At 37.1% G+C, this 24618-nt stretch overlaps 1 protein-coding gene across 3 annotated transcripts in view; it reads left to right on the top strand.

Annotated features, from left to right (window-relative positions):
- The window catches only part of ASCC3 (activating signal cointegrator 1 complex subunit 3), a 259219-nt gene that overhangs the window by 115471 nt on the left and 119130 nt on the right, over positions 1 to 24618 (top strand). For all 3 annotated transcript variants that reach the window (XM_059700849.1, XM_059700848.1, XM_059700847.1), the window contains 4 exons: positions 6256 to 6390; positions 19308 to 19499; positions 19811 to 20035; positions 23276 to 23395. In XM_059700849.1, coding sequence (XP_059556832.1) covers positions 6256 to 6390; positions 19308 to 19499; positions 19811 to 20035; positions 23276 to 23395 — 672 coding nt within the window. The remainder of the gene's footprint in view (positions 1 to 6255; positions 6391 to 19307; positions 19500 to 19810; positions 20036 to 23275; positions 23396 to 24618) is intronic.

A 24618-nucleotide genomic window follows, 5' to 3' on the forward strand; every position in this document is an offset into this window, starting at 1 on the left:
TGAACAATCATGCTTAAGCTACATAATCGTTACTCCCTGGAATGGAGATAAGAAATGCCCTAACCTTTGTAATAGAGATTGATAGGATTGAATCAACTGGTATAAATACAGATGTAACAAGACAGCAAGACACAGAAGTTAGAAGTCAGAACTCAGAATACAGAACCTACACAGAACCTACAGACAGAAGAACTTCGCTGGAGAGAACATGGCAAAAGATCCTGGACTGAGCCTGACTACAGAAATATGGCAAGAGAACCTGACTAGAACCTGGTGACCGAACCTGGCTGGAGATCTCAGACAGAACCTAGCTGGAGAACCTGGCTACAGAACCTGGCTGGAGATCCTAACCAGAACTTCGCTAGAGATCCTGACCAGACCCTGACAAGAGAACCCGGCTATGATGATCAACTGAACTCAGTCTTCGTGTCATTCCTTCTTCACCGACTCCGTCCACACCTTTGGGGACCCTTGGACCTGCTGGGGTTGGACCCCGGCACCTACGTGCTCTTTTGGTATATAAATATATCTGAAATACATCTGTAGTGACAACCCTTCATTCAAACTATAAAATACAAAATAATAATTTGAATATTTTCTTAATTCTTCCAAAGATAGTACTTAATAAAACAATTCTAGAACCACAGAAGATGTGTGAAAAGGGTGAAGGAATTAAGCAAATAAGTAAGTAAATACATACAAAAGGACCCCAAAAATCATCATGAAAAAAACAACTCTTGTAAACAGATAACAGTATGGTGATTACCAGAAGGATAGGGAGGGGATTGGAGGAAGGTAGGAGAAGTTATAGGGGGGATATGTAGATGATATATTATAAAATCGTACACCTGAAACTTATACAATTTTATTAACTAGTGTCACCCCTATAATTTCAATAAAAAGTAAAATAAAATAAAGGCATAGAGAAGTTCCCCCTCAGACTCCTTACCCTCAAGCCTCATTCATTCACACTTGAAAGAGCCAATATATTGTGAAACATCACTACTCCTATCATGTCATTCTATCTTTTCAGGTATTTCCATTTTTAGTCTTCTTACTTCGTGGAAATTTCTAGGAAAGGCTTTGATTCAAGATTTCCCCTTTAATCTTTGGCCTCCTCCCTCCTGTTTTCCAATAATTTTAGGCTTAAATATTCCTATTAGTTTTTGATTCCTAGACACAAACATTTTCATTAATGAGGAATAAGTAGTTATATAGGTGTCATTTTATAATATTTACTGATATAACTATTGAGTCTTTTAGGCCAAATTAAATTTATTAATGTTTATACCCTAATAATGGTGCTAATACTTACCAGCTCTGACAGAGGTTCTCAGAGTTCCTATGCAAAGCACATTAGAACTAGGTAGAAATGCAGATTCTTGGCTTGTCTGTGACCTACTTAATCAGAAAAGTAGATAAGGGATGGAGAAGCATTTGGTGATTTTGAAGCATTACAAAATTTGAGAGCTGTTGCTTTATTAAATGTAGTGGCTTCACTTACATTATATCGTTTAATCCTTACAGTAATCCTGTGACACTAGTAACTATCTCTGGACTAGGGGAAATAAAATCTAAGAGATTAAATAATTTGTTCTAAGTAATAGTGCTATCTATATATAGAAAAGCCTAATACGCAAAGTGTTCCCTGGGGAATTCGACTGACCAGGAGTTCAATCGATCGCTATGTGCACTGACTACCAGGGAGTGGCATGGAACGAAGGAAGGCCCTGGCCGGTAGCTGGCAGCCACTAGAGACCCTACCCGTGCATGAATTTCATGCACTGGCCTCTAGTTTAATAATATTTCAAAGTAAAATTTTTGGTCTTTGTCAAATAATTTGTTGTTCTTTTCTTTGCATACACAGAAACAATATCAGTTACTTAAGCATTCTAGTTTTTTAAATGATTATTTGAGCTTTTATTCTTGCATTAATTTTAATCAGCATCTCATGTGAAGAACCCTTTTTTTGGCAAGTCAGATAACAGAAACAGAATTTATATCCACTTACTTTCTTTCCTAGTCCAAGACTGATTTTGTTATATGTATTTAGACTGAATGGCTTTTTACACTAAAAATAAGTGTATAAAATTTTAAATGCGTTAACCTAACAAACTTCAAGTAATAATATAAACAGTTTTATAACACAATTAAAATTTACCAACAGCATTGACTTAAATCTTCTATTCTAATCTTATTTTAATAACATATGTCCATTTAACTGCTATTTGGTCATCAACAGTGTTTTTAAGAATAATTTGGAGTTATTTCTACCAAATGAAACAACGCTGTCTTTTCTGTTAGTTATAATTTTCTTATGAGTCTATTTAAATTAATTAATCAAATTAACAAACCATAAAATCCAATATGTTTATAGAGACCCAAAATCTTGTAATGGCTTCTGTTGGAGCCTCTAGACAGAAAATCCTAATAAGAAAAAGAGTTTATTTTACTGAACAAGACATGATGGATTCCTTAATAAAAAGAAATTGCTACTTTAAGTTGTAACTAATATTTTTCTTGGCTGCAGTAGAAAATAATTTGTAAAATGATAAGTTGACAAGTCAGATTGAAATAATTAATGAAGATTTAGGGTCATATTTTATTTTCCCTTATGTTCTTCATATCTGTTATTTCAACAGGATTTACCTAATGTGGCATTTGAATAATGGAGGATAGAAATCTGGTTACATTAAACCCCGGGCCATCTGGGAAATGATCTTAGGATTATTTATATAAAAATACATTAATATTCATACATATGTCATCATATGTATAAGTAAATTAAGATAGATTATAAGATAATTTAAAAATTTATCTTTATAATGGTGGTTTTATTTATGCTTGCTTTCAGACTTCTTTTAACTTAGGAGAAGAAAATTAAGTTGATGGTTATTATTAACTAATTTCACACAGTCGTCCTCTCAGTAGTTAATATCTAGACCCCAACCACCCCTAGGTATTCTTACTCAGTTGGTTTTAGGGAGGACCCAGAAATCTGTTTTAACAGTTAGTTACCAGCAGTGATTCTGATGAAGTGTTCCTTGGGCCACAGTATAAGAATCATTGAAAGAGAATGAAGTTCTTTAAGCTAATGGGCTAAGATATTTATCAAGGACAAATACTCTAAACAATGCAGTAGCCTCCTCCTCCATCCCGCACCCTGCTTCTATAACCCGATCGGCCGATTACTAGTGATTCTTTCTCACCCTAACAGTAGTGTTACAATTTGGAGCCTTGGGACATATTTATCATTGTATGGCTGGTGGTTAGTACATTGCTTGGCACCTAATAAATACTGTGTAAATATCTTAGAATAGATGATTGAAGGAAACCCACCAGCTCTATGTTTAGCATTCCTCTGTTAGCCACACTCCATCCATCTTTTGCGTCAGAAGCCTAAATTATGTGTAGTTTTATATTCCTCCTTAAATTATACATGTCTTCCATAAATGGTACCATGTCTTGTCCATTTCCGTATCTCTCCTTTTAAGAATATTTTTCACATACAGCAGTAAATGTTAATTAAGTAAAAAATACATATCTTTTATCATTCAATCCATCATACTAGAATCTCATCTCCATGAGGGCAGGTACCTTGGTTCTATTTTTTCACAGCAGTTTTCTCAGGACTTGGTAGTGATTGCATGCTCAGAAATATTGAATGAATAAATTAATTAATAAAATAATAAGAAACTTTGAGATTTTTAAAAAATTTAATGTTGAGGGTTAATGAGTTTGTGTGTGACAAAATTTATTTTTAGATAAGAGAAAAAGAAATCAGCCTCACCCTTTAAAAAGGAATTCATAGTTTAAATATTCCTACCTTTAGCAGTAGACAGGATGATAGAACTTGACAGATTCTGAATGGGGTAAATTTCAACAGGGCATTATGGTTAACATAATTTTCTAACTTAGTATTAAATAGCTTTTGTCAGTAATTATGAAAGTATCATAGTGATATTAAATGATGCTGTCTTGACATCTTATGAGATAAAAATGTTTTCCCAGAAAGCTAGAGAGTCTATCAAATATGTCCTATCAACACTTTGGGAATTTTTCATTGAAGAGCTTCTGGCCTTCTCCAGATTGTCAGCTCTCCTATACTTTTAATACACCCCGAAAGAATATTAGCTATTTAAGCATGGCTGGGTTCTTGAATAATTGTTATTTGAGATTTTATCTTACTGTGAATTTTATTCAGCATCTCATATGTGGAACATGTTCTTTGACATGTATTTATATAGATAAAAGCCTAAGCGACCATCCAACCATTCGACTGGTAGCTGTAACGCACACTGACCACCAAGGGGCAGACACTCAACACAGGAGCTGCTGAGCTGTTGTCACTTGGCAGCTGCAGTTCTTGGGTGACGCCTCTGGAAACAGAGAGGAGAGAGCCCGATTCCGGGGTGTGTCACCTGAGAAATGCTCTCTTGCAATCCGGGACCCCTCGGGGGATGTCAGAGAGCTGGTTTCAGTCTGATCCCTGCAGGCCAGGCTGAGGGAACCTACCGGTGCACGAATCTGTGCCCTGAGCCTCTAGTATAAACATAAGATTACTGTGGGTTAATTACATAGCATCTATATCTGTGTCACTCTGTCTCATTTCTGGTCAAATTTCAGACCTTGTTCACTTTTTAACTTCTCTTTTACTGAAACAATTGGTTGCATATCCTCTGAAATGTGCAGCATGCAAATAACACCAAAATTCTAGCTTCTAGGAAAACATAATTAACAAAAGAATATGGGGAGACATTGGGAAGAAGAAGCAAGAGTTAGGAACTTCACATTGCTGAGGCATAAAGGGAATGCCAGAGTAACTCCAGAGAGATATAAAGGTGTCAGTCTCATTGGAAGCTGTGGCTAGAACTGGTCTTTATGTCATCCAAAGTGCACCCGCTCTGATTATCCTTAGATTGTATGTTTCAGATGGATCAAGTTATCTAAAGATGCTTTTATTTACATCATATAAAATTGAAAAAGATCACTTGCCCCATATGAAAGAATAAAATTATTTTTCATCATAGAAATAATGTCTCTTGGGGAAAGCTGGAATTGAGCTGAATGTGGGGGGAAGTGAAGGCCAAAGAAGAAACAGCACAGAGGAGAGAAGGCAGTTCCTGTTAGGCAGGAGAAACAGATGCTAATTACACTCTTATTTATTCTCCTCAATTGGATTTATATTTTGCCTGGTCATTGTCCCTGAAAGTACTATTATCCGCTTATCTTTGAGAAAGCATTTAGACATGTGACTTTTCCCTAATTCAGATTTCCACAGTCACTTTGTGAATAACTCCACAGGAAATTCTACCACAATAAAAAATTTTAAATATCTCTCTAGCAGCATTGTCATCTCTAGCAGTCCCCTAAACTGTATTTTAAATGATTGTTCTTAGACATGTTTGTGTCCAAGGAAGAGTGTTCTTAACTGTTTTCAATTTCTTTAAACATATTTATGATACTGGAAATTTTATTGACTGTGGAGAGGTAAGGCTCTCATATGTTTTTATGCTCTGTCTCCATAATGGATGATTGTGCTAATGAATGATGTCTTCAAAAGAGAAAATGTAAAAATTAAATTCCACATCCTATATAATACAAGCCTAATATGCTAAGTGTCCAGTTGTCCGGTTGGCCATTCAACCAATCACAAAGCGTAATATGTTAATGATATGCTAAGTTCCCTCAACTGCTCACTAGGATGTGCACTGACCACTAGGGGCAGATACTCTAACCGGTAGGTTAGCTTGCTGCTGGGTTCCGGCCGATCGGGACTGAGTGAGGGGCCGGAGATGCCCTGGAGCCCTCCCATGCTGGCCAACCTCCCGTGTCCCTCCCCGGCCCCGATTGTGCACCGATGGGGTCCTTCGACCTGGCCTGCTCCCTCTCGCAAACCGGGACCCCTCCAGGGATGTCGGAGAGCTGGTTTTGGCCTGATCCCGCAGGCCAGGCCGAGGGACCCCACTGTGCACGAATTCGTGCACCGGGCCTCTAGTTTTATATAATCCATTAATTTTATTGTAATGTCTGCCAATTTATAGACCAATAATAAAGAAAGGCATGTTATGGAAATTATTTAACTCACCTTTATGCTACACATACTTTGTTCTAAAATAAGATGTTGGAGAATTCATAAACTGGGGTTTTATTTTGAAAAATTAATAATTGGTTATATACGGTGATTTCCAAACTAGTATTAAGCCATCTTTTAATGAATATGAACATTAGATAAACTGCTTTCTTTTATTTTAGGTGATGGTGTTTGTGCATGCTCGAAATGCCACTGTAAGAACAGCTATGTCTCTAATAGAAAAAGCAAAAAACAATGGCCAGATGTCCTGCTTTTTACCTACACAAGGCCCTGAATATGGACATGCAGAAAAACAGGTAAGGGACAGATGACAGTAAGATACAGGAGCGAAAGCACACAATGTGACAGATATACCAGGTATTTTATTCATGAAAGATCATCTCCAATTTTCAAGAAGTTAATTTTACAGATTTATCATGTTATAATCTTAAATTTTTTCTTGACTTAATGATTTTTCAAAGGATCCCAGTGCATGATGTGTTCAATCACCACTTCTTTCTAAGTGGTTATAATTGTAGTGTTTAGTCCTGCTCTTTAAAGTATATTGCAAACATAGAAGACAGTTAATTTTTATAGAATATGTTAATATCTAATATCATTACCATTGTTCTTTGAAAGAATTATTGATCATTTTTTTTCATTTCTTGGGTTAGTATGACAGACATACCTACATAAAAGCTCTTTTTAAGAAGATAAAAGTTTGAGACCAAAAAGTTTAAGAACAACCGCATTGCTACTCAATAAGCTCAAAAGACCTAAAAAGTGAAGGTCCCCATTAAAAATGCAGAAATGAAGAGCCTTAAGCCACACTTCAGTCTGGCCAAATTATAATCTGTATTGAACTCAATTGCAGGTGATTTTATGCACATTACAATTTGAGAAGTACTGTATCCTAAGATTTATTGAGAGTTTTTTTAAATTACTACAGGCCTGGTGCACAAAATTCGTGCACGGGAGTAGGGAGGTGACAGTTCCCTCAGCCTGGCCTGCACCCTCTCGCAAGCTGGGATCGCTGGCTCCTAACGGCTCGCCTGCCTGCCTGCCTGATCACCTCTAACCACTCTGCCTGCCTGCCCAATCGCCCCTAACTGCTTGCCTGCCTGCCTGATCACCCTCACCGCCTCTGCCTGCCTGCCTGATCCCCCCTAACCACTCGCCTGCCTGCCTGATTGTCCCTAACCACTCTACATGCCTGTCTGATGGCTCCTAACCGCCTCTGCTTCGGCGCCTGCCATGGTGGCATCGTCTGGAAGGACGTCGGAATGATGTCCGGAAGCTCATTCGGTTGTCTGGTCTAATTAGCACATTATGCTTTTATTATTATAGATGTCAAATAATGGTTTAGATCAAAAGTGGGAAAAGTACAGTCCAAGGTCCAAAGTTTCTGTAATTAAAGTTCTATTAGAAAACTGCCAGACCCTTTTCTTTTGTCTATGGCTGCTTTTTTCACAAGGGAAAAATTTAATACTTGCTTTGAGGTCTCTGTGGCCCACAAGGCCTAAAATACCACCTGACCCTTAGCAGAAAAAGTTGGCCCTGATTTATAGCTATGAAAATAAATTTTCAAATAAAGTACTCTGAATATAAAATGACTAGAGGCCTGACACATGAAATTTGTGCAAGAGTAGGCCTTCCTTCCCCCAGCTGCTGGCACTGGCTTCCCTCTGGCTGCCGACAGGCACCCGGGACCTGGCTTCCGTATGAATGCCAGCAGGCACCCAGGACCCGGACTTCCCTTGCATCCCCAGCTTCATACAGAAGGTCATTCGGAAGGATGTCTGGTCTAATTAGCATATTATGCTTTTATTATTATAGATAGTAACTTCAAAATGTTTAATATGCATAAGATGTAACTAATATTTTCTGAACAGTTGCTAGCTACCAGACATCTATGCTTTCACATCTATGCTTTCACATTAATCAGTAAAATCTATTCAATTGTTATGACTGCACTGTAAATTTTACTACTTTTATTGATATTTTAAATTCTGAATATGATCATCTGATGCCAGTTTTTGTGACTGTCAGATTTCGTTTCAGTTTAAAACTACAAAATGTATTTAATTTCTTCATTTTTTCACATTATAAAATTTTCTTGTATGTAACACTTTTTGTACAGCTTTGTATTCTTCCAGTTACTTATTGATTATGAATTTATGAGAGTCTTTGAAAAGTCAGGTTGGCATTCCTAAGTTTTATTTCCTTTCTTTAGAAATACAAAGCAAGTTTATTGTGTTAAAAGCCAAGCGTTGAGAGCCACCTTGTGGATGTCTGGTTATTTTATAGCTCTCAATTCTGAGAGCTATTGCTATTCTACATAATGCAGGTTTATTATTTAATTGTTATAATAATAATAATAATAATGTCTAATATTTATCATGTTCACTAGTGCCAAGGATCACTTTTATTACTTTATATAACTCATTCAATTCTCACAATCTATGATGTAGGTTTGTATTATTGTCCCTAGATATGGCATATGTGTAAGTAATTCAAATTTATCATGAAATATTTTAAAGCATATAGAAATAATATATAGAGACTTTTCAAATAATTACCTCATCAAACATGGATGCAGAGATCACTATGAAAAAACATGAAGAAATGGAAAGTTTTAATACAGTTGGATAGATTTGAAAATCTGTAGTTAATTTTATTGTATCTTTTTTAGTATTTTATTGTACTTGATTTTCATCCTGATTCAACAGTTATTATTGGATTTTTTAAAATGAAAATGAATTCCACAAACATCTATACTAATAAAAGGGTAATATGCTAATTAGACCGAGTAGACTGGATGTCTTCCGGACGTCCTTTCGGACAAAGCCATGGTGGCAGGGGCTGAAGCAGAGGTAGTTAGGGATGATCAGGCAGGCAGGCAGAGTGGATAGGGGTGATCAGGCCAGCAGGGGAGAGTGGTTAGGGGCAATCAGGCTGGCAGGGGCAAGCAGTTAGGGGTAATCAGGCAGGCAGGCAGGTGAGCAGTTTGGAGCCAGTGGTCCTGGATTGAGAGATGGATGTCTAACTGCCGGTTTAGGCCTGATTCCACAGGGATCGGGCCTAAAACAGCAGTCAGACATCCCCTAAGGGTTCCTGGATTTGCGAGGGTGCAGGCCGGGCTGAGGGGCTCTCCTCCCCTCCCCCGTGCACGAATTTTGTGCACCGGGCCTCTAGTTTATTAATAAATGCAGGAACATTGTTCTATTTCACTGATAGTAGGTACCAAATTTTTTTTTTTGCCTTTGTACTTCTGAGACAAACATTATAAGATATGTTCCCACTTTAATTTTCTCATGATCAGCACCACTGTTTTTTCTTTTAAGATTCTTGTCCCCATTTTACAGATAAGGAAACAAACTGGGAGAGGGAATAATTTTCCTGGACTCCCATGTAGTGAGCAGTGCAGCCCTGATTTAAGCGAATCTGTCTCCAGAGTCTACCTTTTTCATCACATGTGTCTTATTTGGTCAAAAGCAGACAGGTAAAATTCAGTCTGGGTTTTTCCAAAGACTTGAAGGCTTTGAGTATATTCTTTATTTTTTTATAAACTGGAAGAACATTTCTTCAGTCCAATCATCTTCCCCATTTCTACTAAAGAGAGATTTAAAAATGTTGGCCCCTCCACAGTAGGTAGATATATATATTTAAGATAAGGAAATTTTTTCTGAATGTTTTATCAAAGCTTCAGAATTTCAGATTATTCTAGTTCTGGTTGTATATGTCTTCCTATTTCTTGAAGTGCCCTTTGAACTTGAATGGTATTAACATTCTAGCAATCCTAAGGAAGCTATTACCATAACTGTAGGACATATTTCTTCCCACATTTTTAAAATTGGGAAATTAAATACTCAAAATATTAAAATAAAATTAGAAGGCAAATTTGATGTTGTTATACAAAGAAATTCAGCCTTATCGGTCCTGTTAATGGAAATATAACTAAATCCCTACGGCGTCACAGTGATACTTTACCCCTAAGTGTTTAATATAACCACCTCAGTTCCAGACTTACCAAATATTGTTTTTCAAAGCATTTCTTCACAGTTTTATTTAACACACTATAGCTTTATTTGTATAAATGAGAAATGAAAACTACATTAACGAAATGGAAATGTTCCTTTCCTTATCTCTCTCTCCCCGCTCCCGTACCTTCTCTCTCTTTCATCGTGTGTGTGTGTGTGTGTGTGTGTGTGTGTGTGTGTGTGTGTAAAGGCTATTTCTATGCTTGAATCACAGCTCAAGTGAGTCTTTCCTTCCCAATAAGTTAAAATTATAATTCAGGACTCCTCATATCAATCCCATATTTAATATCACCATCAGCTGAAAAACCTACCATATTTTCAAATTGTCCACTAAAACAAGAAAAAAGGGAAAGAAAAATGAAATACCTAAAAGTAGCTTAACCTACAGAGTTGAAATGTCTCAAGAATTCCAAATGAGTTCCTAAGCAAGAGGGCACATTAAAAGAAAGTCTGGTGTGACTTTACCCTTAGAAGCCCTGTGGCCTTTGACACCTAAACATGTCTTGGCTATCCTAATATATAAAAAGCCAGGGGCCATCACAACCGAAACAACTGGACGGATGACTGAACAGCAGGCTGCATGGGGTGACCAGGCCAGCAGGGGGGGTTAGTGAGGGACAACCAAACGACTGAACAGCAGGCTGCGTGGGGCAACCAGGCCGGCAGGAGGGGCAGTTGGGGGCAACCAGGCCAGCGGGGGGGTGGGGGGGACGGACATTTGGGGGCAACCAGGCTGGCGAGGGGGGGAGTTAGGGGTGATCAGGTAGGCAGGCAGAGGCAGTTAGGGGTAATCAGGCTGGCAGGGTAGCTAGTAAGGGGCAACCAGTCCAGCTGGGGTGGGCAGTTAGGGGCAACCAGGCCAGCAGAGGAAGGCAGTTGGGGGTGACCAGGCTGGCAGGGGGGGCAGTAAGGGTGACCAGGCTGGTGTGGGGGGGCAGTTTGGGGCGATCAGGCAGGCAGAGGCAGTTAGGGGTGATCAGGCTGGCATGCGAGCAGTTAGGAGCCAGCGGTCCTGGATTGTGAGAGGGATGTTCGACTGCCGGTTTAGGCCCTATCCCCAGGATCGGGCCTAAACCGGCAGTCAGACATCCCCCAAGGGGACCTGGATTGGAGATGGTGCAATCTGAGCTGAGGGGGGGACACCCCCCCACCCCCCATACATGAATTTCGAAAATAATGCTGCTATTAACATGGGGGTGCAGATACCTTTCTGAGTTAGTGTTTACCATTTCCTATAGATGTATTTCCAGAAGTGAAATTTTGGGGTCATATGTTTGTTCAGTTTTTAAATTTTTATGACCCTCCAGACTATTTTTTTATAGTTACTGCAGCTATTTACAATCCTGTCAGTAGTGCACATTGGTTCCCTTTTCTCGTAATCCACACCAGCAATTATCTCTTATCTTTTTTATGATAGCCATTCTAACAGGCAGGTAGGGATAGCTAATTGTATTATTAATTTGCATTTTCCTAATGACTAATGATGTTGAGTGTCTTTTCCTGTACCTGCTGGCCATTCATATATCTTCTTCTATTCAAGTCCTTTGCCTATTTTTTTAATTGGATTATTATTATTATTATTATTATTATTATTTTGCTATTGAGTTGTATGAGTTTTTTATATAGTTTGGATATTAACCCCTTATCAGATGGTTTGCAAATTTTTTCCCATTGTGTAGCTTGTTGCTTCACTTTGTTGTTTCTTTTGCTTTGCGGAAACTTTTTAGTTTGAGGTAGTTCCACTTGTGTATTTTTTATTTCATTGCTTGTGTTTTATGTGTGATCTCCCAAATTATTACCAATATCATGTCATGAGACTCTTTTTAAGGGGCATAGAAAGTAGCATTAGCATTTATTCTTATTTCTTTTCTATTAGGTTTAAGTATATTTTGATTGCAGCTATTTTTGTTCCTGTGTTTTAAGATGTATTTTAGAGACATAGAGTAAAATTTTTACAGCAGATTTATACATCTTTTTAAGGAACCATACTGGTTTGGAAAAGTATATTAATTGGAATATTGTTGCTCTCACATTTGAAAATACTTTAAATACTCTAAAGATATATAGATTAAATAAGTAAGGTTATTAAACATTAGTGGTACAGGGATTTATATTGATAAACTTTTAAGCTCAAAATCACATTTCACAAGGTGATTATTTTTAAATTGTATTTCAGCATTTATTTAAGGACCTCCAAATGGATATAAAGAATACCATTTTAGATAAGACCTCTTTGCTAATTGGGTACTCTCACTGGAATGCTAACTTGTTTCTAAATTGGCTTGTAGGCCCCTATGAGAACCAAGACCATCTTTGAAGGGATGACATGACGTGGAACAGAGAATATCGTACTTCCTTTCTCCCAAGTAAAAATGAATAATTGGCATGGCCAAAATGACATGGAAATTGGTTATGGCAATTAGGCTAGTCATTGTGAATTAATTGTATACACATATGCCTCAAACTGTTTATAGTGGTGGTCACCCTGTGAATATTTACTCTGTGAGTATTTACTGAGTGTGCTAGTAAGCTATGTACCAGTCACTCTAGTAGATCAATAGGTCTCAAGATAAGTAAACTCTGCTGTCAACCTGATTAAGTGGATTGAGGGAGACATGTGTTGTGTCAGTCAGGATTCAGTAAAGAAAACAAACCACTCTAGATACAGGTTAAGTAGAAAATAATTCTGTAAAAGAAATTAGGTACTTATTAGAATGTTGGTAAGATGGGAGGAGTAGAAGTCAGTCCCTGAAACTGTTGCATTAAGAGCCAGCCACCATGATGGTGATCAGGCATGGAGAAGCTACAGTGGCCACAGATGCTTTTCAACATTTGTGAACACACTGGAAAAGCAAATGTTGAGTAGATAGTGCATCCATTATTACTTTCAGCCCCCATTTCTCCAAGATCTTGCCCGCCAGCAAAAGACAACAATAGGAAGATGCTTTCTTCTTCATTTCCATTGTCTAACTCTTGTGTGAGGTCACTTAATTAAAAAATGGATTTTTGCATCTAGGTCTCTGACTATAAGAGATCCGTGAAATATAGGTTTTTACCTTCTGGCTCATGCAATACAGGAAGGCCGAGCAGGAGAGTTGTACTGATTAATATTCTTTGTTTCAATTAGGAATGGAAATATATTTAGGAAGAATAAGTACCTGCCTGTTTATCCTAATGATCTTAGGTTCTGACACAACAGAAAGGTTTATTAGTTAATTAAATAATTTATTTTAATTGAATTTTTAATAAATAATAAAGAGGGACAAAGTACTAAGATAAAGTAAAATTGGGGAATCTGACCTAGACTGGTGTTAGAGTAGGCTTAGCTAAAAAAGTGATATTTAAGTTGAGATTTGAAGGTTAGATAAGGCAAAAGTGAAAAGTATTCTAGGAAAAGTTTAACACAAAAGAAAAAATATAGCACATTGAAGGAGGTAGAATTCATATCCTTGAGTAGAAAAATAGTACAGAGGGTAAGGAATTGAGTCAAGAGCAAAAAAAATTACCAAGATCATTGGTTCCCATCACTTGTTTCTATGCTAGATATCAAAATCAGACTCTCTGAAACTAAGGGACTACAATTTTTAACATGATCCTCAGAAATGATTACAGCCCATTTTAGTTAATCCAGCGAACAGATGACTAATGGATGATTTGCTGAGAATGGGGAAAGACAGGTTTAGCATTGCAGCTTATGGCTGTTTTGGCATAGACACCAGAGGTCCAATTTTAGGTTTCTCCATGAACAAGGTCTAAAGTGGAATAAAGCTTTAAAACAGAAGAGAAGGGGTGGGGAAAGGTGTCCTATTGTATTCTTTAGATCTCTAAACTCCTATGTCAGAAGAGAAACCAGGTACAGTGGGGCCTTGACTTACGAGTTTAATTCGTTCCGAGACCGAGGGAGCTCGTTAACTCAAATTACTGTCAACTCAATGCAAAAAATCGGCTGAGAGACAGCTGATATCTCAAAAAACTCGTTAGTCGGGACACTGGTAAGTCAAGGCCCCACTGTATTGGTTTGTGCTCCTAACAGGTAGCAGGTCCACCGTCTTACACTGATTAACTTTAGAGCCATTGAGTGATAAAAATAGCACTTACCAAAGATGAGGACTTTATAATACTTTTTCTAACATTGAGAAAGCATACTGACTGATAATTGTGGGAAAGAATGGTATCATTTGGGAAAAAATATTTGCCTCCTCCTAGTTAAATTTTAGTTATTATAATGGCAGATATTTTTTCCTAATGGATTTGAAATGACCCACATTGAAGCATACCTTATCAAGATAAATTACCTCATAAGGCTTACAAAAGTCACTATAAATTATGCAATTCCGTCATGCTCTCTCATTCATCTGTATCTCAGCTGAAGGTCTTGTGTTGCTTCAAGTGTGGGGAAAAAACAAATTTATTCTCCTATAATATCCTCAGTTGCTTGCTCAGTCTTTTTTTTATCAAGTTTTTAAATCATGTATTGGTGTTAATTTGGAAGTTAATTTTTGGAAGTAGTTATGTTTTAACCGTATTCATTTTTAAAAGTACTCACACTGATTTTCCATTTCCTGGGTAGGAAGATGATTTGTAAAGTCATGGAAGGAAGCCCTGAATACTTTCGCTGGGAGAAACGAATGTGGTACCGTCTGTGTGCTAATGGATTATCTTAGCAGTCGCCCATTCCGTTCTAGTTTGACTGCCTATAAAGCCTTACATGTGAAGTTCACTTGTGAAAAGTGGAAATATGAAGCCCGAGGGAAGCAAGCTTAGACAATTCCTAAACTACACATACCTGACTCCCTTTACTTTCCACGGCCGGTGCTCTTTTGTGCTGAATTTCTGTGTGTAGAAACACTTATCCAGTGAGTATAATATTGGATCTTGAACGGCCTCCTTAGAGAACCCCATGCTCTGTTCAGTGAATGTGAATAAGATGAATTGTATCTCTGCAGCTGTTCAGAGGATAGCAAAGCCTGGATTCCAGGTAAACCAGGTAGAAAACAGTGATAATTCAGATACTTTAGAAAGCAGCAGGTATCTTGTAATAAATTTAGCTTCATAAGTCATGGTCTTAACCATCTCTTCTCCATTCATTTCTCCAGAAAAAACTCCTATTAAAAAGTTTCTTAAGTTTATATTTCTTTCAAGGGAAGATTTTGTACAACTGCTGTTGTATGTGTTTGCCTGTGAGTTTTAGTGTAAACAAATTGAATAGTGTTAGACACACTTTTATGTTTCTTGCTCTTTTCACTTAATAATATGTCAAGGCGATATTTCCAAAACAGTAGAGAAAGATTTGATCCTAAAAATACCTCTTAACAACTGCACAGTATGCTACAATGTGGACATTTTCATAATTCATTTACACAGTCCCTTCTTGATGGATACTTTTGTTGTTTCCAATTATTTTTTTTACTAGGGGCTTAGTGCACGAATTCATGCACCTTGAAAGGAACTGTGGGCCACGAGGTTATGGTGGGCACAGGGATGGGTCTCATCCCATCCTTCATGCCCCTGCCCAGCCCCTCCCACCGCAGCCCCCAGTCCCCTGTCTGCTGGCAGCCCCATGCCCACCGCCTCCGCTCCCATGCACTGACAGTGCCAGTCACGCTCACACCCGCTGATGGTGTGGAGCAATTGGGGCCAGAACCAGCAGCGGGTGTGAGCGGGGCCAGTGCTGTCAGCAGGTGCAGGCGGCGGCTGCTGCCCTGATTGCCCCTCAGGAGCAGGGGGAGGTGGAGAAGCTCTCAGGGGCAATCGGGGCCGGCACCAGGCACTGGCAGCAGGTGCAAGCAGCGGCTCCAGCACCAGCAGCAGGTCTGAGCAGTGGCTCCGGTGTTGGCAGTGGGTGCGAGTAGCTGCTGCCAGCCCAAGTCGTCCCTCAAGAGCAGGGGGAGGTGGAGAAGCCCTGAGGGCAATCGGGGCCGGCAGCAGGTGCAAGCAGCGGCTCCAGCGCTGGCAGCAGGTGTGAGCGGGGCCAGCACTGGCAGCTGGTGAGAGCACCAGGCGGGACTGCAGCACGTGAGAGCAAAGTATTTTCAGTAACCACCAGAGGCTTGCCCCAATGACAGCGACTGGCACCCTGCCTTGGACTGGAATCCCTGTACACCTGCTCCACCATCCCATCATGGCCGACGCCTGCCATGTTTTGTGCATGCCCCCTGGTGGTCAACATATGTCATAGCGACCGGTTGTTCGGTTCAGTTCTGCTTGGTCTATTTGCATATTAGGGTTTTATATAGAGAGACTAGAGGTCTGGTGCATGAAATTTGTGCACTGGGGAGGGGATTGTCCCTCAGCCCAGCCTGCACCCTCTCCAATCTGGGACCCCTTGGGATATTCGACTGCCAATAAACCTGGTCACCCCTAACTTACCTCCCCTGCAGGCCTAGACCCCCCCCTGTGGGATCAGGCCTAAACTGGCAGTCGGACATCCCTCTCACAATCTGGGACTTCTGGCTCCCAACCGCTTGCCTGCCTGCCTGCCTGATTGCCCCTAACAGCTTCTGTCTGCCAGCCTGATCACTTCTAACCACTCCCATGCCAGCCTGATCACCCCCTAACTGCTTCCCTGCCGGCCTAATTGACGCCTAACTACCCTCCCCTGCCGGCCTGGTTGCCCCCAACTGCCCTCCCCTGCAGGCCTGGTCACCCCCAACTGGCCTCCCCTGTAGGCCTGATCGCCCACAACTGCCCTCCCCTGCCAGCCATCTTATGGCAGCCATCTTGTGACAACATGACGGTCAATTTGCATGTTACTGTTTATTATATAGGATTGTTAAAAGTGCTGTAGTAAATGTTCTTGCTCATACTCTTGATAGTTGCAAGTATGTCCATTGGGAAAATGTCTAGCAGTGGAATTTATTCATCATGGTCCATACATTTAAAATTTTAATAAATGGAAATAAATAAATGAATGAATGAGTGAATGAATAAAATTTTGGTGATTTCAAACTGCCCACTAGGGAAACTGTTTCAGTTTACACTTCCTCAAACCATAACTTCAAGGAAGTTACGTTGCCCACATAACTGGGCAGTGTCAAAGTTTTTAAATTTATGACAGATTAATAGGCAAAAAAGTGATACTTCATTATTATTTTAAATGGCATTTCTTTATGTGAAACTGAGCACTTTGTATATTTGCCATTTGATTTTTTTTTCCTTATAAATTGCATGTTCCTACCCTTGAACCATTAAATTGCATGTACTCACATACATGTTACACACATTTGTTTTTTTCTCATTAAACTTTGTTTTTGATTTGTTTACATATATTTTTACCATGCTGAATTTTTTTCAACCTAGTTGTTGTCTTTGGGCTTTGTCTTGCTTATTAAGGCCAGCATACTTCATCCATGATTTCCTCCAACCCTTTTCAAATTTAACTTCTATTAAATTTTTAATTTGTCCAAAACTTATTCCATATGATAATGGACCTCTCATCCTTTCTGAATACTCTGATGATTTTAAAATTTGATATAACACACAAAATTCTTGTATTTGCCTGAGTCAGTTTCTGGACTTTCTGTTCTAGTTCATTGGTGTTACTGTTTCTTCTTTGGTGTCAAACTGTTTTGCTTATTCTGTTTTTACAACATGTTTAATACGTGGTTGGGATAAGCATCCTGATCATTCCTCAATTTTGGATTTTTCCTGCCATATCTGTGCATTAAGGCCAGGACAAACTTAATAGTCCTAACACGTTCCTCTCCTTCATGTCCTGTTCACCATCCTTTCCTTTGTGCTTACTTTATAACCTAGTTTATGTGATATTTCTGTTTCCCCTGCCTCCACCTTCTCACTTGATTGTTATAGTAGCCCCATAGCTGCTCATTCAGTCTCTGTTCTTAACACAATCATGAAGTTACCTCTCTAAACATAAATTCAAATACTGCTCTTGAAACTTGAAGAAGACAGTCTTTCTGTGTACCATATGTGTTTTGTTTGGGATTCGGTCTCAAAATGTATAAGTTGTCATTTACTTGGCTGGCCACTAGATGGTGGGATTTGTTAATGTATTACCATCCATTATATACCTGAAGCAGATTTCATGGAGTGCTATTTCCTTAGATTATATTCTTAGTTAATTGTTATTAACGTAGACATTTAAAATTTTAAGTGCCCTTAGAGATAATCACTGTGACAAAGTCTGCACTAGGACCTCAGACCCCTGAAATCCCACTCCCTGCCCATGGAGTGTCCCTTACATAAAACTATGAAAAATTGTTTCAAAGGAAGCTATTAAAATGTTTGTAATAAAAATTTCAGAGCAATAGCACATAAACGCAGGATGTGATGTCCAAACAGAAGCGTTGATTGTGTAAACACTTGTGTTAATCTAAAGTCTTTAATCTTGCAGAAAAATTTTCTCTTAGTTGTGTGGTGAGTCGTCAGTGGATTTTGTAAAATCTGCTTGAGCACTTATATAGGCTGTGAATAAGTGGACCAAATCCCATATCTGAGCTCAGACCAGATCAAAGAACAGACACCAGAAAGGAAGTTAGCATATTCAGGGCAGATATAAAGTTGAGCTAAGACAGGTGGCAGTGCCCTCCCGTCAGAGATCACCAGGAGCACACCTGTAGGTGAACACAGCAGGCCTGTTGGTCACCGCTATAGGAAAGAGTTCATGCCAGGAGGAACCATGTGGCATCCCAGTGGCAGGGGAAGGGCTTCCAACGCAGTGAGTCTGGAATAGCAAGTGTCACCCTGAGGTGCATGTGGATTTGTCAGAAAGAGGAGAGAGAGAAAAGTCAGCCCTTGTGGCTGGCCGAGGAAGTGAGGCTAGTGGATGGGAATGATTTCTGTAGGGCCCTGTGTTGTCAGGACTCTGGCTTTTACTCTGAATGAGGTAGAAGCCACTGAGATTTCTGCTTATTTTAATGGAGTTCGTTTGGAAGGATAGGAAACTGGCAATACTGATTGATTGCAATAATAGAACACCTGTGTGAAAAAGAGACCTGCTTTTAACTTCTTCCCTTTTGGATTTTGTGTCATGTTCAGGATTGTATAGTTTTTAAAACAGATATAATATAATTTTTAATAATTTTGTCTATAGCATTATTCACTAATATTTAGTAAGACCTTAAGATGCTTAAAAATAATTTTATTCTCGTCAATAAACTCATTCAATAGAAAAGCCAAATAACAATCCCTTTTAAATGCTAAACACTTTTATATTTTGTTTATTTCTACTGTAGGTGCAAAAGTCAAGAAATAGGCAACTACGAGAATTATTCCCAGATGGCTTTAGTATTCATCATGCAGGAATGCTTCGGCAGGACAGAAATTTGGTTGAGAACTTGTTTTCTAATGGGCACATCAAAGTCCTAGTCTGTACAGCCACATTAGCCTGGGGCGTCAATCTTCCTGCCCACGCTGTTATTATTAAGGTAAGAGCTTACCTTCCTTTGCACATGGATTTGTGGTGTCTTAAAACAAACCTGGGGATTAATTTGTTTAGAAAAAATATTGTGATTTGGCTGCTTCACTGACTTTGAATGTTATTTATATTAGGTCAGAATTATTTTCTCCAAAAGAATCTAGTTTATATTGTGAAATTTTAACTCTATCACAGATGATGAAAGGATTACTTAAAGTACACTTTTGAGACTTTGCCTTATTTGCCTAATTTCAATATCAGCTCATCAGGATTATATTTGTGTGTGTTTATGTAAATTTTTATTAACTTTTCATCGTCTAGGGAACACAAATCTATGCTGCAAAAAGAGGCTCCTTTGTTGACCTTGGAATATTAGATGTCATGCAGATATTTGGTCGAGCTGGAAGACCACAATTTGACAAATTTGGGGAAGGAATCATCATAACAACACATGATAAACTCAGCCATTACCTCACTTTGCTCACTCAACAAAACCCAATTGAGAGTCAGTTTCTGGAAAGCCTTGCAGATAACCTAAATGCAGAGGTAAGATCTAATGAGTAAAGGTTGGCAAAGAATCATTAGCTGCAAGAATAAGTAAAATAAATTTTGTGTTGGTTGCTCTTTTGAAGTATTTAGGATGATAGCTTATGACATTACATAGTCATAAGTCACAACAAACTGAATAGCAATATTATTGATTAGTTCAGAGCAGTACAAAGTGCAAACAATAACTGATAGGAACTCATTGCTAAAAAACTATATACTTTTAAATTACAAGGTTTTGTTATAGGGTAGAAATATAACTACTTTATATTCATAAAGTACTTGTTAGGTATCTCATTTTCAGAAATGTCAACTGTAACCAGGTGTTTTTCTTTAAAAGAATTTTTGAATACGTATTATGTGCTAGGCACTACAGTGGTGGTTTCATATATGTTATCTTAGTTACATGCGTCTCATCTACAAGATTAGGGAACTTTTGAGACCATGGCCTATATGTGTTTCCATACTCATTGTGCTTTGTGTAGTTCAGTTTTGTACTGACTTATTATATGATTATTGAGGTGAATGGAAACATTTCAAAAAATACTGTGGAAAATATTTTATAAAAGGCTCTTATACTCAAGTGGCCACTAGGTGACAGTAAATATTTACAGGTAAATTTTAATTTTTGTCACTAGGTGGCACTCTAGGATTAACCTCTAAATATGATGTGCCATCATAAGTTTCAATTCAATTTCCTGGGTAGTCTTTTTCTTTTTGGTGAATATTTAGAAGACTTGCACTGCTTAAACCAATCTTTGATACCTACTTCCTCCTTTCTTTTTAATCTTATCATTAGTGGTAATAGGTAATTATTAATGTTAATTTATTGAGTCTGATTTTGAAAAAAAGCAAGATTATTTTTTATAAAATTTTCTACTTAGGAGTTTCATATTACTTTAAAATATCTATAGGTCATAAGGGAATTAACACAGTTTTGACTGTCAAATAATAGAATCACAAGTGAGGGACACTATTAAACTAGTTTCTTTTACCTAAACAGACTAGAAAAATGTTTAACTGTCTTACTTGAAAAAGTATTTAGGAAGTGTTTAGCCAACTCCTTCATTGGCTAAATTGTAGTTTTTCTTACTCTACATTTTGTGAAAATCTTACAGTTCACATTTTAGGAAATGTATGTCTTTACTTCTATTGTGAATGATTTATTTAGTCATTTGTAAATATGTTAGTGAAGTTTATTTTTTCCAGTTTTATGGAGATGTAATTGACATATGACATTGTGTAAGTTGATACATGTATATATTTTTGAAATGTTTGCCACAGTAGTTAGTAAACACATCCTTTACCTCACATAATGGTCATTCTGTTGTTATGATGATAATACAATTTTCAAGTACACAATACAGTATTAACCATAGTCATCCTGGGGTACATTAGATCCCCAGAACTTATTCTTTTTATAACCGAAAGTTTGTACACTTTGACCATCTCTCCATTTCCTCCTTCCCCCAGCCCCTGGCAACCATTCTCCATTTCTATGAGTCCTATGTTTTTAGATTCTACATATAAGTGAGATCATATAGTATTTATCTTTTTCTGTCTGACTTATTTTAAGTTAGTATAAATTTAAAAGTCAATTTAAATTATCAAAATCTGCCTTATCATTTTTTTGGTCGTATATCTACTTAATGGCATAGTATGGTATTACATTATAATGTTATTTATATATTGCTATAGCTCCTCTTCAAATAAAGATAGCTAAGCATTCACATATTTATTTCACAAAATTGGATACAAAGAATTTATAATATGAAAATGAAACAAACAAAGGTTTTTATTTTCTTTAATATTCAGTACTAAAATGAGGGATTTTTTTCTTCAAAAATTTAATAATTTACGTAGGGAGCATCTCTCCTCCTTTGATTAAAGTATGAAAGGTGAAAAAATTTTTTTCAGCTACATGTTCAGGAAAAATTATACACTATGAAGGTGCACAACTTGGATTTATTTTTAAATTAAAATGAACACTTTGATTAAAAACAAAATGACTCCCTATAGGCCCAGTGGCTAAATAAATATATTTTTCAGAAAACTTCATTCTTATTCTGTGTTAAGAACTATTTTCTAATAATTCCATTTTGTTTATTATACAGATGTAATGTATTGTTGTGATTTTATTTGGTTTTATGAAATTAATATATTATAGTTACATTAAAATCTCATTTGTGGAATATAATAAACAACATAAATTGATGAACAAAAATAGATCCAGAGACACAGAAGCATCAAACAGACTGTCAAACCTCACAGGGAAAAGTAGAGGTTGGGGGAAGGGATTAAGAGATCAACCAAAGGACTTGTATGCATGCATATAAGCATAACCAGTGGACACAGATACTAGTTGGGGTGAGGGTATGTGCTGGGGGTGGGAGTGGTCGGGGAGAGGTCAATGGGGGGGAAAAGGAGACATATGTAGTACTTTAAACAATAAATAATTTAAATTTTAAAAGTGCTATGTTAAAATTATATTTTCTTTCACAATATAATCTAAAGAATTATCTAGTGGTTATTATAATTCAAAGGCATAAATATCTACTTTTTTTGTAAGTTATATTTATCAGTAAAAAATTAAAACCATTTCCCATTCTTGTATGATTGTTAAAGTGTATATTTTATTAATATGCATAAATCCCAATAAAATCTGCTTGGTTATTGTAGAAAGGATTGCATTTTCCATTTTATTTATATTGTTTATTTCCGCTAGCCATCCTGCAAATGGGTATCCTTAGAGGCAAAAGCTACTGTCATGCTCTCTATTGTTTTGGTAATGACAATACACAAAAACACAGTAAAGAAGGATAGAATTAACCATATTATGTTGTTTTCATTGTGGTGCACCTACATTTAAAATTTTAGTAGTATGACCACATAAAATAAAACCAAAAGGAAAAGGAAGCAAGAAGAAAAATGAATACCAAAATATTTTTAATGCTGTACAGAATGAAACTTCATTTATGGAAAAATAATCAAATGCCATAAAATTGAGTAAGTTCAGTTTTGGAAAATAGCATTTCCAATGTACTGTTCCCAATTAAATGGGGCAGGGATGATTTTTAATTAATTTGAGAAGTGTCATGTCCAATAATCATGCTATACCTTTTAATTACAGCATAATGATGTGTTTTAAAAACTCAACTTTTGACAAAGTGCTCTTTGATGTAATGTTTATATTTAACTTTAATGGATTCATTTAATTTTTGTTATATTTTTGACTTGCAGATTGCTCTGGGAACAGTTACTAATGTGGAAGAAGCAGTGAAGTGGATAAGTTACACTTATCTTTATGTACGGATGAGAGCAAACCCATTAGTATATGGCATCAGTCACAAGGCTTATCAGGTAGAAAACTCATTTGTAAAAAAAAAAAAAAGAAATCAAACCTTTTTTTTAATTTCTGTAATCCTTTCATGGTATGAAGATAAATATTTGCTACTCTTGCCTCATCTGAAAAGAGTTAGGTAGCTGGGAGAAAAACAAAGAGCTTTAATCTTTTTTAGGAAATACTAAGGAAAATTAAATTTCCCCCTGCAATTATTTCACTTATAGTATCTCTTTTCCCACAGACACTAATATGTTCATCTTTGTACTATTATCAATTTATCATTCAGATGTATTTTCATTTGATACTAATATTTTGCTGTGATTTTTTAAAACTAAGATAAATTTAGTTTTTGGAATAGTCCAGACATGAGAAAACTTATGGACCACTGTTAATAATATCTTGCTATATTCAATCTGTTCTCTTATCAAGTTCCTCTAAGCCCTTGTTCCCAAATTAAAAGGTAGCATTGATGAGTTATTATCTTAGTGGTTTGGAGGCTGACATCAGTTCTGTGCACATAGACTGCAAATGAGATGCATGTTGTAGCAGCTCTACAGTTGTGTGGTCCACATGGCTTACAGATTCTGTGAGACCTTGTCTTTTCTTTAGAACTCTGCTTTATACACTGTAATGCTTCCTAATTACAGATAGAATCCAGTTGTTCTCTAATGAAAACATTATTTCACCATCATCATATGGTTATTCACTAGTGTTAATTCAAAATTATCAAAGAAACTGAATTTGACTTGGAATGATAGTTTTACTGCATTAACTAGTAACTTGGTTTTTATTTATATTCTGTTGTGTTTTCAAAGCAGTTGCCAATCTTGTTTTTTTGTGTGTGTGTGCTTTTAAAATTTTTTTTCTTTTTCTATACAGTAGATTTGACCATGGGAAAATCAAACTTAAGATTTAGGAGGAAAAATACAAGAAAAATAGCAGCAACAACTAGTTCTGAAGCTGCTGATCTGAAATCATTAAGTTTTTATACATAGGTTGATCGTAATTGATACTTAACAACCTTTCTTCTCAGTTAAAATATATCTTCTTTTATAGCCAAATCGTTCTGGTATAAAATATAGGTGCATTATAACCTGTAAACTTTAAAAATTCTAAAGAATATGACTCTAGCTATTTTCATTACAAATATGGGTTTTGTGAAAATAGTCAATGGCACTGTGAAAATATACTGAAGGAGTAAAAGAAAACAAAACATGACATGTAGTTTCATGGGCTAAGC

The sequence above is a fragment of the Myotis daubentonii genome, chromosome 6 (genome assembly GCF_963259705.1).
Source record: "Myotis daubentonii chromosome 6, mMyoDau2.1, whole genome shotgun sequence".
Lineage (NCBI taxonomy): Eukaryota > Metazoa > Chordata > Mammalia > Chiroptera > Vespertilionidae > Myotis > Myotis daubentonii.